Source organism: Camellia sinensis, chromosome 15, assembly GCF_055761805.1.
Source record: "Camellia sinensis isolate YWXY chromosome 15, ASM5576180v1, whole genome shotgun sequence".
NCBI classification, from domain to species: domain Eukaryota; kingdom Viridiplantae; phylum Streptophyta; class Magnoliopsida; order Ericales; family Theaceae; genus Camellia; species Camellia sinensis.
This window is the reverse complement of record NC_138975.1, coordinates 79,281,723-79,298,703: the sequence shown is the minus strand read 5'-3', so window position 1 is coordinate 79,298,703 and position 16,981 is coordinate 79,281,723. Positions and strand designations below refer to the sequence as shown.

The 16,981-nt window shown below is 40.1% G+C and overlaps 1 protein-coding gene across 1 annotated transcript; it reads right to left on the bottom strand.

The window, feature by feature from the left end:
* Window positions 1-7,637: 7,637 nt before the first annotated feature.
* Window positions 7,638-13,585, bottom strand: LOC145813083 (uncharacterized). The gene is made up of 11 exons (XM_082908347.1): window positions 13,143-13,585; window positions 12,232-13,036; window positions 10,287-12,088; window positions 9,364-10,183; window positions 9,248-9,307; window positions 9,095-9,145; window positions 8,907-8,968; window positions 8,631-8,705; window positions 8,536-8,542; window positions 8,374-8,439; window positions 7,638-7,751 (listed from the first exon to the last, which is right to left on the bottom strand). Exons 1-11 carry the CDS (start codon window positions 13,583-13,585, stop codon window positions 7,638-7,640), a joined length of 4,305 nt encoding a protein of 1,434 aa, XP_082764473.1.
* Window positions 13,586-16,981: the final 3,396 nt, after the last annotated feature.

The window sequence follows — 16,981 nt, the reverse complement described above, 5'->3', positions numbered from 1 at the left end:
CATTCTCAGCAATCATGTTCTTCAACCTCTGTTCATTTTGCTTTGCTCGCTCCATAATCGCTTGCATTGCCTCTTGTGCTGATGTTGAGGGTGAACCGAAATTCAAGGCCCTTCTTGCGGTAATATTCTCTGGCCCAAGGATATTGCTTGGAGTGGTTTCATCTTGCAGTGTAGGGTCGACAGTGACTACCGGAGGATCTTCCGTCACACCCGCCATGGATGTGCTTGAGTATTCCTACAGACGGCGCCAATTATGGGGGAGTGGTTTGGAAATACTCTTCTGATCCTTAGGGACGCCCGTGATCTTCAGCTAGTCACCTGAAAAGGAACGAACACTCCGGTCGGGGGTGCCGAAATTACCACTCCGATAGGAGAGTCAGTCTCTACTCTCTAGATTTCTTGTATTTTAAGTTAAGCGTAATGATTCTCAGATATCTTTCTCTGATTGATGATCCCATATTTATAGTGTTCTCTTTGGGCCTTATGGCCAGGCCCATCCTTGATCCTTTACATGTACTTCTACTCGGCCTTTGTTCCGCTGGCTGGAGTGCCGGTTATTTTATTCGGCCCTTCGATTGACTAAGATCAATGCCGAATAGAGGTTACGTTCTGAACCGGGCGGGTCCATTCGTCCCTATTGATCCAATGAAATTCGGCTCCCACAGGTTTTATTCGCCCTAGTACTTCGTTGTGGGGAGCACCGACCCTCTTTGCTAAAAAGAAAGATGGGACTTTGAGACTTTGTATTGATTATCGAAAGTTGAATCGGGCAACGGTTAAGAACAAGTACCCTATGCCTCATATAGATGACCTGTTTGACCAGTTGAAAGGATCCCGTTGTTTTTCTAAGAGACTTGAGATCGGGTTACCATCAGTTGAGGGTCAGGGAGGAAGATATCCCAAAGATGACATTCCGTATGTGGTATGGCCATTATGAGTTTCTGGTGATGCCTTTTGGGCTCACCAATGCACCGACTGTGTTTATGGACTTGATGAACCGGATATTCCGAGAGTTCTTAGATCGCTTTGTAGTCATTTTTGTGGACGGCATTCTGATTTATTCACCATCTGAGGAGGAGCATGAGGAACACTTGAGAGTGGTGCTCGAGTTACTTAGAGCCCATAAGCTATATGCTAAGTTTGGGAAGTGTGAGTTCTGGCTAAGAGAGGTTAAGTTCTTAGGCCATGTGGAATCCGAGGAAGAGGTGTCAGTTGATTCAACCAAGATAGAGGCAATGCAGGATTGGGCACAGCCTAAGACTGTCTTTGAGATCCACAGTTTTCTGGGATTGGCCAGTTATTACCATAGGTTTGTGAAGGACTTCTCCAGGTTAGCTTCGCCTTTGACTAGGTTGACGCGGAAAGGGGTCAAATTTGTATGGAGTGAGACTTACAAAAAGTCGTTCCAAGAGCTTAAAGTTAGACTTACCACCGCTCCAGTTTTGATTATTCCAGAAAGGGGTTTGGGTTATGCAGTATATTGTGATGCCTCACGAAAGGGTTTGGGTTGTGTACTGATGCAGGAGGGAAAAGTAGTAGCCTACGGCTCACGTCAGTTGAAAACACATGAAAAAAACTATCCTACACATGACCTAGAGTTAGCAACCGTGATTTTTTCCTTGAAGATTTGAAGGCACTACCTTTATGGTGAGAGATTTGAGGTGTTCTTGGATCATAAGAGTCTGAAGTATCTATTTACACAGAAAGGCTTGCATCTGAGGCAAAGGAGGTGGATGGAGTTCATTGAGGATTACGACTTTGAGTGCACTATCATCCGGGGAAGGCCAATGTTGTGGTCGATGTCCTTAGTAGGAAGGCCATTAGTGATGTAGCTTGTATTGCCATCAGGGAATGGGAGATGTTGGCCGCACTTGGTGAGTTTGATTTGTTTATGGGTGAATCTGTTGAGTCAGCGGCCTTGTTTTCTGTAGTTGCACAGCCTACACTTGTGAATCGAGTGTTAGAGGCACAGAGAGGTGACCTTGAGGTAGAATCCCTCCGGGAAAAGATCTCTAGTGGGAAGGTGGAGAAGGGTTTGACTGTGTATCCTGGCCTGAGTGTGAGGTAACGAGACTGTTTGTTTGTGCCGGAGTCTTGCCGAGAGGAAGTACTCCGAGAGTTTCACCATTCACGCCTTGCGGTGCATCCGAAGGCACTAAGATGTATCATGATTTGAGTCACCAGTTTTGGTGGAGAGGGATGAAGAAAGATGTGGTTTTGTATCTAAGTGCCTTCCTTGTCAGCCAGTGAAGGCCAAGCATCAGAGAACAGTGGGTTTGTTACAGCCCTTACCTATTGCCAAGTGGAAATGGGAGCACGTCAGGATGGATTTCGTCGTGGGTCTTCCAAGGACTCAACGGGGTAGTGATGCCATTTGGATGGTGGTGGACCGGTTGACTAAGTCGACGCTCTTTATTCCTATGCGCGCAAGAGATTCGGTAGATCATCTTGCCGACTTATATATTCAGGACATAGTGAGGTTGCACGAGGTCCCAGTGTCGATCATCTTAGATTGAGATCCGCGTTTTACTGCTAGGTTGTGGCAGAGTTTGTAGAGTGCCTTGGGCACTAGACTGACCTTTAGCACGACTTACCATCCTCAGACTGGCGGGCAGTCCCAGCGCACTATTCAGATCCTTGAGGATATGCTTCGAGGCTATGTCCTTGACTTTAGTGGGTCGTGGGAGAGGCACTAACCCTTAGTGGAGTTTGCCTATAACAATGGTTTCCAATCAAGTATTGGCATGGCACCGTTTGAGGCCCTATATGGCCGACCGTGTAGATCCCCTGCATGTTGGGCCGAGGTGGGTGATGCACCTTTGTTGGGCCCGGAGTTGGTACGAGAAACGACGGAGAAAGTTGAACTTATCCGTAAGAGGTTAGTTACAGCCCAGAGTCGCCAAAAGAGTTGTGCCGACCGTCGGAGGAGGCCTTTTGCATTGAGGTGGGTGATCACGTCTTTATGAAAATATCACCTAGGTAGGTTTGATGAGGTTTGGGAAGAGTGGGAAGTTGTCCCCTCAGTTTATTGGCCCTTTTGAGATCCTTGAGCGGATTGGGGAGGTTGCATACCATTTAGCATTACCGCCGCAGTTGTCCGGAGTGCATGACGTGTTTCATGTTAGTATGCTTCGGAAATACGAGCCGGATCCATCACATGTATTGGATTGGACCGACTTAGAGGTAGATGAGGATGCCTCGTATGAGGAGAGATCGGTGAGGGTCTTGGATAGACGGGACCAAGTCTTGCAAGGCTAGACGATACCCTTGGTAAAAGTTTTGTGGAAACATCATGGGATTGAGGAAGCCACTTGAGAACGTGAATTGGAGGTCCGAGAGAAATATCTGGACCTATTTGTGGATGTTTGAGCTCATATGGAGATTTTTTTTTGTAATGAACTCTAAGAACATTGTATATGTTTTGGTTTATGGAAGTATTGTAATTGTTGAATACGCCTTGAAAATGGAAGTTTAATTTAACATTGTATATGTTGAATATGTTGTAGAAATGCAAGTATGTTATTAACATTGAATATGTTATTGAATTAAGGAATATATGTGTTGAAGTTAATGAATTTCAAAGGAATGCATATTAATAATGCATAATGAGCTATATTTTGTAATGTTGTTCTCTTAAAAAGAGATGGAATGACCGGTGAATGGGTCATGGTGGTGGATGTTGAGTTGTAATGTTGTTAAGAATTGAAAAATCACAATTTTGAAACTTATATCTAATTTCGGGGACGAAATTCATTAACGGGGGGAGGTTATAGTGATCCCAGTTTTCCCTCCATTGTTTATTGTATTTCGGACTCGGTTCCATGGATGTCTGTTGTTGTCTATGGCCCTGTTTGGTAGAGCTGTGGGAAAGTGCTTATAGCTTATGCCTAAACAGCTTATAGCTTATAACTTTCAGCTTAAGCTGATTTCCAGCTTATTCTTAAAGCATCTCCTGCCCCACTCAAAGAATAAGCTGTTTTCTGACTTCCACAAAGCTATAAGCTATAAGCTATAAGTTAAACCAAACACATCAAAATAGCTTAAATTAAGCTGAAAGCTGAAATAAGCTGAAATTAAGCTATACCAAACAGGGCCTATATCACATTTCTGTCCTTTAATTCTTTGTATTTGAGTTTTGGGATGTGTTGGGCAGGTTTGTTGTTGGTTAGGTGTGTTTTGAAATAAATGGTTGCTGCCCAGATTTTGGCTTCTTTGCTTGAGCGAGGCTTTTGTCGCTCGAGTGAGCTTTGTGTTTTAGTTCCTTCGCTCGAGCGAGCTTTGAGTGGTGTGCCCTTTCGCTCGAGTGAGCACTCATATGCTCGAGCGTGCGTTCGCGTCTGCGTCTCTTTTTGACCTAAAGGTTGTGTTTCTTCGCTCAAGCGAGCGAGCGAGCTCTATGTTTTAGGATTCTTCGCTCGAGCGAGGACTCCTGCGCTCAAGCGTGCTTCTGGGTTGTAGACCTGAAGCTTCGCATTGTTCGCTCCAGCGACGCTTCTTGCGCTCGAGCAAGGTTTCTTTGTGTCTGGTCGCTCGAGCGACCACTCCTTCACTTGAGCGAGCCTCGCATATATCAGATCGTAGCAACAATTCTACACTTCACTTTTGATCCTCTTTTCATCCCAAACCCTAGATCCGGCTGCCTCTCTCTCTACATACACATTCTCTCTAAAAATACACTTGGTTCTTGGGTGTCTCTACCCTAGTCTCTTTGAAGAAAGGGTAGAGCTTCGCGTGGGCTACGTCTTGATCCCGAAAAAGATTGGTTTTGGAGCATCTTGAGTTTTCTTCCTTCTTCTCCTTTGAGCTCCTAAATTTGAGGTAGGGATAATCTACTCATTTCTATAAGTTTTGACATAAATGTTGAGTATTTTGTATAGATAGTGTATTTTGAAAATTTTGGAAAGTTAGGGTTGGATAATAAATAAATAAAGAGGGGTTTTCAATTGTTTGAGCTCCATGGATATGTGAGACCTTGGAAAGTGGGATTATTGGTGTAAAATTGTGGAAATTGAGCCTTAGGGCTAAAGTTGAGAAAAGGGGGAAATGCCCTAATAATGTTTAAATAATTAATTTGGGAAGATATGGAATTGAGTTGAAAATCATGAAATTGGGAAATTATGAGATTGAATGGTGTAGTTGGATTAATTAATTACTCACCTATGGAATTGTTGATAATTTATTTGTTTGATAAATTTATTATCTGTTTAGAAATAATTATTTTGGGCTATCAGTGGAGGATAGTCTTGATTGTTGTAGACATTGCATATTGATTAGGGAAAATTGAAACTAATCAATTGGGTTATGTCAATGAATATGACGGTTGAATTAACACATTGAATATGTGCCTGGATTGATCATTGTATATGAGGAAACGTTCAAATACATTGCATATGTATCTTGTTTGGGAGGAGATAGGGGATGTACTCCATGATTTGGGAGGAGATAGGGGATGTACTCTCAAACCTGTTTAGGAGGAGATAGGCGATGGACTCCAATGATAACTAAGTTGGCCGGAGTGTCCAGGGTGAAAGTCCTAAAATCTTAATTACGTTTGCATAACGTAGATGAATTGAAGTATTGAAACGTTAATAATATGAGTTGTAGTCTCATTCGAAATGGAAGTATTGAAGTGCTAGTAATATGAGTTGTAGTCTCATTTTGCAATGATTATGATTGATATGCGAGTAGTATGAGTTGTAGTCTCATTTTGAACTGTTTGGATAAATAATGAGCCATATCTATGAATTAGATTGGATAATGAAACGAAAAAAAAGATTGAAACACGGTTGTGATTATGGGTTGGTTATGGAAGGGATGTGCGTTGATTTATATGAGCTAAACATTTATCAAATGCTAATGTTTTAGTAATTCTCATATTATGTTTAGCGTATCTCTACTAGGCTTTGGCTCACCTTATATGGGACACCATTTTCAGGTACAGGTGATATGTCGCCTCCAAGGATGTAGCTTGGGAGGTTTAGAAGCTGAAGGCTTATTTTTTGTAGTTATCTTTTGTATTATATGTAATTCAAGCCAAGGGCTTAATATGGTAAGAGTTAGAACTCTCTTTTATTGTAACCAAGTGTTGACTTGGAAAGTTGTAAGCCTGTAGGGCATTTACTTTTGTTGTCAACATGTAATACATTTTGTAGAAAATACTCTGATGAATGGAAATATAGTATCTCTTTTATGATTTTGGAATCTTATAAATGATTGATTTATGTATTATTTTGAGGGCGTTACAACTTCAATCATAATCAATTTAAAATGAGACTATAACTCATATCTTTAACTCTTCCATACTTCAATTCATATCTCTACTGGGCTTTGGCTCACCCTATATGGGACACCATTTTCAGGTACAGGTGATATGCCGCCTCCAACAATGTAGCTTGAGAGGTTTAGAAGCTGAAGGCTTATTTTTTGTAGTTATCTTTTGTATTACATGTAATTCAAGCCAAGGGCTTAATGTGTTAAGAGTTAGAACTCTCTTTTGTTGTAACCAAGTGTTGACTTGGAAAGTTGTAAGCCCGTAGTGCATTTACTTTTGTTGTCAACATGTAATACCTTTTGTAGAAAATACTCTGATGAATGGAAATATATTATCTCTTTTATGATTTTGGAATCTTATAAATGATTGATTTATGTATTATTTTGAGGGCGTTACAACTTCAATCATAATCAATTTAAAATGAGACTACAACTCATATCTTTAACTCTTCCATACTTCAATTCAAAATGAGACTACAACTCATATTAATAATACTTCAATACTTCAATTCATCTACGTTATGCAAACGTAAGCAAGATTTCTGGACTTTTACCCTGGACACTCCGACCAACTTAGTTATCAATCCAAATAGGTTTGAGAGTACATCCCTTATCTCCTTCCAAACCATGGAGTACATCCCCTATCTCCTGCCAAACAGGATACATATGCAATGTATTTTAACGCTTTATCATATACAATAATCAATCCAGGCACATATTCAACCGTCATATTCAACGACATATTCCGGGTGATTGGTTTCAATTTACCTAATCATCATGCAGTGTCTACAACAATCAAGATTATCCTCTACCGATAGCCCAAAACAATTATTTCTAAACAGATAATAAATTTATCAAATAGATAAATTATCAACAATTTCAAAGGTGAGTGATTAATCAATCCAACTGCACCATTCAATCTCAATTCCATCCAATTTCATAATTTCCAAGTCAATCTCATAATTTATACAAAATTATTTATTGAATTTAAATTAGGGCAAAACTCCCCCTTTATCAAATATTATACCCAACACCAAGTTTCATCAACTCTTTTCAAGTCATAACATATTCAAGACATCTAATGCCCATAGGGAACCCAAATAGGAAAAACCCCTCTTGTATATATAGAAACCAACCCATATATTTACCAAAGACCTTTCCAAACCACACCATTAATACAAGATGACTGTCACGCCCTACATTTTATTACTCGGAATCCATTGCCAAATTCATTAAGTTTATTCAATTACAGAGATAACACGCGGAAACCCTTTACATCATTTGCAAGAATAAATAAAGATTCTCTCATCCGAAAATGCAACATGTACATAACTAAATAAATCACCCGCAAGCTTACATCTTTAACACTAAAAGAAAGGGTTTAACCCTTTTATATCAATGGCATTCCGCCTACAAATAAAAGGCCCAGTGGCCAACACATAAAGAAGATCCTCAATCTTGAAACACCTCTCGACGTTCACCTGAAAAAGGATTAGCAACGTGGGATGAACATAAAGTCCAGTAGGGATCTCAACATGATCCAAAACAATAGCAACTTACAGATAGCTATGATCATGAATGCATCAAATCATATCATATACATAATGTGACGGTTTATACCGAAATATACTTATATAGGAACTTTTCTCAAAAACATTCTTTTCATTCAACAACATTAGCAATTTGCTTTTCAAACATTAGCATTAGCAAGTTCCTGAAAACGATTCCGCAAGCCCATTATGTTTTCTTCCATTTTTTTTTCAAACTTAAACATGATTTTCCTTTTCAAAACATGTTTGCAAGTATTCAAAGTCTTTCACATTTTTCACAATCTCAACACAATACTTCTGTCCGTTTCCAACACATTCATAACTATACAAATATGCCTTTATACAAAAGGAAAACAATAAGCAATCAATAGCTATCTCCTTTAACAATTGAGGCAGCACGGCCTTCTAGGACAATAATCATAACAACCCATGATATACCTTTTTTTTGGGTGAATAAGAGATAAAATAAAACAAGAAAATTTACACAACTACAAGGGGCATACCCCAGGACCTAACACAGCTATACAGAAAAAACAAACCAAAAGCCAACAACCTGTTCACCTTCCCTATAATCTAGCAATAGGAAGAGTGAACAAGAAATATAAACAATTATAGCACCCTAGACGAAGAGAAACAAACTGAAGCATAGATCCAGGAGGCTATGGTCTTGACAAAGAACCTCCAGCAACTGTAGCACCAAGCAAGATGAATGAACCTGGACACTGTATCCACAAGGGCATGAACCAAAACAAAACAACATTCCCTACACAGCCCGTAGGGATAGGAATTAGAAACCAAAACAAAACTAACCTGTTAAGATATGTGCAACCCGAAACATGGTTGCTAGGAAAGCTATTAAGAACACAAAGAAGCACAAAGGTACTCCTACACAGCCCATAGGTATAAGCTAAATATGCTATAAAATTATGTAAAAAATACAATGAAAAACAACTGATTTTCTCCCTCATGTAGCACAGCAAGGCGCTAGCAGCAGCCATCACCATGGTACAAACACACCCTACAAACTGCCACCCGAATCTGTGCAGCATGTATTCATCACCCCTCCACGCCAAAAAACAAGGATACCAGCAGCAATCCCCTGTAACTGCACTGTAAGCAACACCACACCTCCTCACCAACAAGTGAGCCTGTCGAAAATCATAAAGGAGAAGAAATAACAAACACACAATATAGGAGCTCTCCTCACTCGACCCACAACACAGCATGTCTCTCCACTCCATATATGATCTCACATCACTAGGCCCACAACTCACATGATACCTCGAAAGAATCAGAAAGACATTATACTTGAAAGCTCCAAGAACCTGCACAAACCATATATAAGATATAATAAAAGTTAGCGTAATACATGTGTGCTGTCTCTCATCACTCAACCCACAATGTCTGGAAATATTTAGGTAGCTCACAACACTCGACCCTCCATACGGACAGATCAATGTAGGAGATGATTTAGGATTCATGATAACCTGCAAAAGAGCACCCAGTTAGTAAACCCCACAATAGTTGCTCACCATCACTCAACCCTCAATGTAGGTAACCTCACAACACTCATTCTCCGGCCAGCTGCAATAGTATGGTGCTGCTGCAAGATTTTGGGAGGAAGACTCCATTCCTCCAGAAGCCAATTATCACCTGCAGAAATTTTAACATTTTCCATAGAAAGAAGCCTACCCCTAACCATTTGGATAATATAGTTAGTAACAACCTCTTCAGGCTTTTGGGCCTTATTGAAGATCCTACTATTCCTCTCCATCCAAATGTGGTAGACAGTGCAAAGAAATGATAGCTTTAGAATCACCATTTTCAAGGAGGTACCACTGGTGGATCTAACAGCAAAATCAACAGTTTCCAACCAAGGCAAAGAAGGCCAGTTAGACTTACACTTGGCAAGGATACCACCCCAAATCCTAGAAGAAAATATGCACCTAAAAAAAAGATGGGAATGATTCTCCTCAGGATCTTGACAGAAAGGGCAGTAAGGATTAGTAACAAGACCACAAGTTTTAAGTCTATCACCAGTATTAAGTCTCTCATTGATGGCTAACCAAGCAATAAAACTAACCCTAGGGATTGAAGGGGGGCCCCAGATAAGTTTGGACCAAGTGACTTTAGGGCCCTTATCCCTCCAACAATCCCAAGCTGACTGGATAGAAAAGTTACCATCAGCAGCCAAATTCCAAACCGGAGTATCAGAAGAGCCAAAGGAAGGTAGAAGAGATAAAGGGGTAGAAGAGATCCACTCCTTTATCTCCCAAGAATTAGAAACAGGCCACTTCCAAGAACTATTAGAGACTATAGACCTAACCTTGGTGCTATCAGGAAGATTAGTGTCATAAAGAATTCTACAGCGAACCAAGCGGGTGCCAATTGTCATACCAAAGGAACACATTTTCCCCATTACCAATTTTGAACTTGATGTGAGGATAGATTAAATGCCTAAGAGACAGGATTTTCCTCCAGACCCATGAGGGATCACTAGGAGTTCTAACAGCCCAAAAGCTCCTCCCTTTAAGCAAGTAAGCCTTGACCCATTGGCACCACATGGAACAATCACCCCCAGAAAACAAGTACCAAACATGTTTGGCTATAGCAGCCTTGTTCCAGGTTGCTAAGTCCTTGAAACCAAGGCCACCCTCATTTTTTTTCCTGCAGATATATCTCCAAGCAATCTTAGCACTATGTTTCTTCAACTCAACCCCAGACCAAAGAAAAGATCTAAGGATGCTCTCAATGTCACCAATGATTTTCTTAGGGAGGATAAAAAGAGAGGACCAATACACTTGCATTGAAAACAGAATAGACTGGATGAGTTGAGCTCTACCAGCATAAGAAAGCAGTTTATTGGTCCAACTTTTAATCCTCTTAGTAATTCTCTCAACCAGAGTATGACAATCAGACACTTTAAGCTTGGTAGTGATAAGAGGCACACCAAGGTATTTCACCGGGAGGGAGCCCTCAGTAAAATTGGCAATCTGAAGAATATCCTCTTTTAGCTCACTACTACACCCCGAGAAAAAAATATTGCTCTTACTAGAATTAGGGGTAAGACCAGACAGATCCCTAAATTCATCCAATCCCTGCATGATAAGAGTGACAGTACCAGGGTCCCCTTTACTGAAAATCATCAAATCATCAGCAAAACAAAGGTTGACAATTTTAGTTTTCTCACACCTCCAGTGGAATTTGAACAAAGGGCTCCTAGATTTCTCAGCTAAAATTCTGGCGAGAATTTCCATAGCCAACACAAAGAGATACGGGGACATAGGGTCCCCTTGTCTTAATCCCCTCGCCCCTTTAAAATACCCCTGAAGGCTCCCATTAATACAAATCGAGAAAGAAGGACTCGTAATGCAAGCCTTTATCCAGGTAATCATACAAGGAGGGAAAGCCATAGCTTTGAGGATATCAATGATAAAGTCCCATCTCATAGTATCATAAGCTTTCATAATATCAACTTTCATGGCGCACTTAGGAGAGTGGGAACTCCTATGGTAACCTCTCATAATCTCTTGGGACAAGAAAATGTTGTCCGAGATCCTTCTACCTTGAACAAACGCAGACTGCACAGGATCAATCAAATCAGGAAGGGCCAATTTAATTCTATTAGCTATGATCTTGGCAATGCATTTGTAGATGGTATTACAACAAGAGATGGGTCTATAGTCACCAACATGAGTAGGATTAGGAACTTTAGGAATAAGAGCTATAATGGTACTGTTAACCTCTGAAAGAAGTTTACCAGAGTCAAAGAAAGACTTAATAGCTAGGATGACATCCTTACCAACAATATCCCAAGAGCTCTTAAAAAAACCAGCGGAATACCCATCCGGGCCAGGGGCTTTATTGGACTTTAAAGACCAAAAAACCTCCTTGATTTCATTTTCAGAAACAGGCTTGGACATTGAAACAGATTGAGAGATAGAGACTTTTTTTTCCACCAAAGATTGAATCCTCTCAAGGCCCTTGTACTGATCCACAGAAGGGGTACCAAATAAATTGGTATAAAAATTGATAAAAGAGGTGTGGACATCAGTACTATGAGTAGACCTAGAACCATCACCCATGACAACACTCAAAATCTTCCCTCTATTGATATTACTTTTCACAGACCTAAAGAAGAATTTGCTATTTCTATCCCCAAGACCAAGCCACTGCACTCTGGATTTTTGAAGAGCAAGGCTCTCTTCTAATTTGCTAAGCTCAATATACTTTTTCAGATCCTCTCTCTCTCTTGAGATTGCAAAACACTATTCATAGGGTCTTTGTCAAGTTTATATTGAATAAGATCCAGATTAGTTTTAGCAATTTGGACACGAGTAGATATGTCACTAAAGTCTTTCTTATTCAAAAGCTTGAGACTAGCTTTAAGCTTTCTGAGTTTTTGACAGACCCTGAACATAGGAACCCCTTGAATATACTGCCCCCAAGTGTTAGAAACAGTACCCAGAAAATCTGGATGTTGAGACCAGAAATCAAAGTATTTGAAAGGTTTTTTGAAAGAGCACTTGGTGGCACTGATATTGACCACAGCAAGGGAGTGGTCAGAAATACCAGAGGGGAGAAACTGGGCAGTAGCCTCAAGGAATTTGTCCAGCCAAGCCTCATTAACCAGAACTCTATCAATTTTGGTAGCTATATAGGTCCCCTCACTCCTATTGTTGGCCCAGGTGAATTGGCAACCACCGTAAGACAAATCAGCCAACTCAGAAGCATTAACATAAGTATTAAATTCCTCATTATCATTCGTCCAATTAGAAGTCCCCCCAATTTTTTCCTGCTGGTATCTAATAGCATTAAAATCACCCAGAAAAACACAAGGAACTTTGGATTTAACACGGGAGATATCAAGCATAGATTCAAAAAAAACCTTTCTCAATGTGTGCTTATTTTCAGCATAAACAAAAGTTGCATAAAAGATTTCATTGGAAGCCAATTCAATAATTTTACACAAAATATGCTGATTAGACATAGAAATCATTTGAACATCACAAAAAACATTGTTCCAGCACACCCAGACTCTACCAGTTTCAGTTGGTTGTGAATTAGAGAGCATAGACCATTGATCAAAACATTTACCACAGATGCTACTCTCTTTAGACTGTTTTATTTTGGTTTCCAAAACTCCCATGACATGAATATTCTCTTTAAGCACAAACTTTTTAACTTCTTTATGTTTAGAGGGATCATTCAAACCTCTAACATTCCATGAAGCAATTTTTATATTCATAGGGACACAAAAGGGAGATAGAGACAAAACCCACAAAAAAAGACAAAACCCACAACCAACTGAAACTGTATTACCTCTTTTTCTTCCTCTGGCTGCTGCTGCCTTTGCTAGAGGGCCTGTTCTTCACCTGCTGTAATGGGGTAGCAGAACTATGGATCACCTTTTCAGCCTTAACTTCTTTAATCGCAGTGTCCAGCATTTCAGCAGCATTAGGAACCACCAGCTTTGCAATCTCGAACACCTTCTTTTGGAACCTATCCACATCACTGCTTTCAGAGCTTTGCTCCTCCCCGGATAAGCTCTTGATCGCAGATTGATCAGATGAGTCCACCTCAGTGGGAGCAATTTCAGGAGCTGGAGCTGGAACAGGGTCTACTGTAGAAGCTGGAGCTGGGAGTTCCACCACTTCTGGGATAGTTTCCAACTCAGGATCACCCACCTTCCTCTTCCCCTTAGCTGTGACAGTGGTCCAGCCTTCGTCTTGAGCACTTACATTTTCCTCAAATGTCTTCTGCATAGAAATCAGCTTAGCCACCTGTTGAGACACACACTTTTGAGTGCTATGTCCAAATATTTAGCAATGTTGACACCTTGACGGTAGCCCCTGATATTCGACTCGGATTAGAACAGCTTCATCATCATGCCTAATTTGGAAATAAGTGGGCAGTTTTGAGGTAGCCTCAATTTCCACACAGATTCTAGCAAAAGCTACCCTACTACCCCGAGCCGTAAGCTGGTCCATAAAGAGGGGATGTCCAATTGCACTTGCAATCCTACTTAAACCATCAGGATCTCAATATTCCAAAGGGATGTTAAAGAACTTCACCCATACTGGAATTTTTGTGGATTTATCTTTTGATAGCTTCATCATCCTTTTCCATTGTTTTAGAATAAGGAGATAACCTCCTATGTACCATGGACCTCCTTCAAGAACTTCTCTACAACTATCAGGGGTATCAAAAATGAAGAACATGAACCCATCCCCATTAGTAAGAACCTCCTTGAGGCCTTGAGTTTTCCACATCCCAAAAGCACTGTTACGCAAATAATTGTAGCCCACTCCCTTATCAACAAAGTAACCCACAAGGCAAGAGTCCCATTTCTCTAGCGGATCAGTCCTTGGGGGCATATTTACAACAACACTATCCTCAAAAGAAGAAGGAGGGATATACCTGAGTTTGATGTTTGAACGGGTTGATGCAGCAGTGATGTTTGCCCATGAGCGATGTTCCTGGCCCTCAGGCTCGTTAGATCTCCTACCACCTGCATCCCCTCGACCTCCTCTTTCCCCACGATAACTTCCACCCCCCCTGACGCCTCCTCGTTGGAAGGATGGAGAATCCCTAATCGGTATCTGTATATCAGAATCAGAAGCCCTAACTGGAACTGAAGGTTCAACGATATTCTTGTGTTCCCCTCTATTACGCGCTAAAACTACACTATCTGGTAGATTTAGGAAGCTATTGTACTCTTCCTCCACCATATCAGACCAACTCGTACTGATAGCATTCTCAGTCGGCGTCGATGGCTCGTCAATCGTAGCTGGAAACATCGGACCTTTCAATTTCTCCGAGTTTGACTCAGGTCTCTTGCCCAAAACGTTGCTTGAATCTCTTGGTGGATCTGAACCATCACCCTCTGCTACCGAGCCAACCTCGAGTCCCAAACAATCTGCCTCATAACCGGCAACCTGCGATTGAATCTCCACACCAGAAGGATCCACGATCTGAATATCCACACCTCGGTTACCCTCCATAATGGAAGGATTAGCCATTGAGAGACCCTCGTCACTAGGGTTTGTAACATCTGCTTCAAAAGCCATCGATCTTTCAGTCAAAATCGCAAAACTATTTTTGGTGAACCCTAAGTATCCACCTGATGACTTTACTTTCTCGACCTTAGCATTTACCCCCTCAATACGCTCATTAATGGTAGCATAAACACCAGACATCGGCAATCAATGAGATATTGAACCCTAGAAAACAAAGTTTTCTAGAGAGATGTCAGAGCTTCTCTCACTAACCCATCGCTAAGAGATGTCAGAGCTTCTCTCACTAACCCATGTTTTGCTCTAACATTTATTTAACCCATGATATACCCAGATACACTGAGACAATAATGATGAATAAATTCTGTTCTATCTGCCTTAAGCAAGGTAAGTCAACGTTACACCTTACCATAACAAAATGCCAAGTCAAGGATACATCCTTTTCATAACAAAATTCCAATTCAAGGATATAGTTCATTATCCTCTAAACATTTTAAAATGAGACTACAACTCATCAGTTCAACGATATAGTTCATTATCATCTAAACATTTCAAAATGAGACTACAACTCATATTATCAACACTTCAATCATAATCAACTCAAAATGAGACTACAACTCATATTATTAACACTTCAATACTTCAATCATCTACATTATGCAAACGCATATAAGATTTCGGGACTTTCACCCAGGACACTCCGGCCAACTTAATTATCACTGGAGTCCATCCCCTATCTCCTCCCAAACCATGGAGTATATCCCCTATCTCCTCCCACACACTGGAGTACATCCCCTATCTCCTCCCAAACAACATACATATGCAATGTATTTACACACTTTATCATATACAATGATCAATTAAAGCACATATTCAATGTGTTAATCCAACCGTCATATTCAATGACATATTCCAATTGATTAGTTTCAATTTCCTAATCATCATGCAGTTTCTACAACAATCATGGCTATCCTCCACTGATAGCCCAAGGACAAAACCTCTAAATAAATGTATTACATACACGTAAAGCAACAATCCAATTCTTACAAGACTTTCGGTCTAGTAACAATAATATTATGTAAAGGTTCTAACATCCAACCTCCAGTTCATTATCAATTCACAAAGGGCAATGATTTCATTTTCTTTCAAAAAGACTACCTTTCTTTCTTTTTCCAACCCACATAACTCCAACCATTTCTAAGAATTCATTCTCGTCGTTTTACAAAACCAAAACCAAATTCATTCTCTTTATTTTACAAAACCAATTCCAGTGGTATTAAAACCATAACTCAACTCAGTTTCATGTGATTAGTTTAAAACAAAACCAACACCGTGGTCACCTCTCCTTTTATTTTTTTTGGATATAAACATAATCATACAACCCAGATTAGCAAAATAAATAATGATTATTCAACTTCCTCCCTTTTTAAAAATCCATTATATCAATATCATTAAATTAGGGCTTTCCACCTTCTCTACACAAACATAATAAATCATTTTCCCAAATAACCCCAACAACAAACAACTTTACAACTCCAATCACAAATTACCAAATCATAGATCCACTTTTAACGATTAACAAATTATCAATTTGTTATATTTAAATATAATCAACCCAACCCAATTTAATGCTCATAACATGAGACCCAATTTAATCTAAACAACAACCAAGTTCACAAAATTTCAACCTCAACACCAAATCTTAGATCCTCTATCATGGATTTCGAAAAAATCCATAACAACGTGGTTTTTATGCAATAAAAACTTTCCACATGTCTATCTATAAAAGTAGTATTGAAAAATATCAAAGAAATCCCTACCTCTTGAAGCAAAGAGAAAACCACCCAAAAATCACCGACGACGAAACCACGAACCACTCGGACCAAAAGGAAGCCCGTGACGAGATCTACAATCTTTCTCAATGGACCATAGTGGAAAGATCACTCTAGGTGAGTAGATCTAGAGATCTTAGAGCAAAAAGTGATTTTGGAGAAGAAGAGAGTGTCTCACGGTTTGGAGAGAGAGAAAAGAGAAGAAGAAATAAAGAAAAGGGTTAAGTGAGAGCCTATTTATATCACTAGATAAAATTAGAAATAAACCCTAAAGTCAACCCAAAAGATCAAGTCAAAACCCCCAAAAAGTAGG

Bases quoted from the DNA above. Each gene is read 5' to 3' on its own strand.
- LOC145813083 (XM_082908347.1), bottom strand. From the start codon at position 13,585: ATGCAGAAGACATTTGAGGAAAATGTAAGTGCTCAAGACGAAGGCTGG. The intron at 12,089-12,231 runs GTCTGTCAAAAA...CCCTATGAATAG, and splicing joins AAGGGGTTCCTATGTTCAGG to TGTTTTGCAATCTCAAGAGA. The intron at 7,752-8,373 runs GTTGTTGGCTTT...ATCCTTTTTCAG, and splicing joins ATTATAGGGAAGGTGAACAG to GTGAACGTCGAGAGGTGTTT.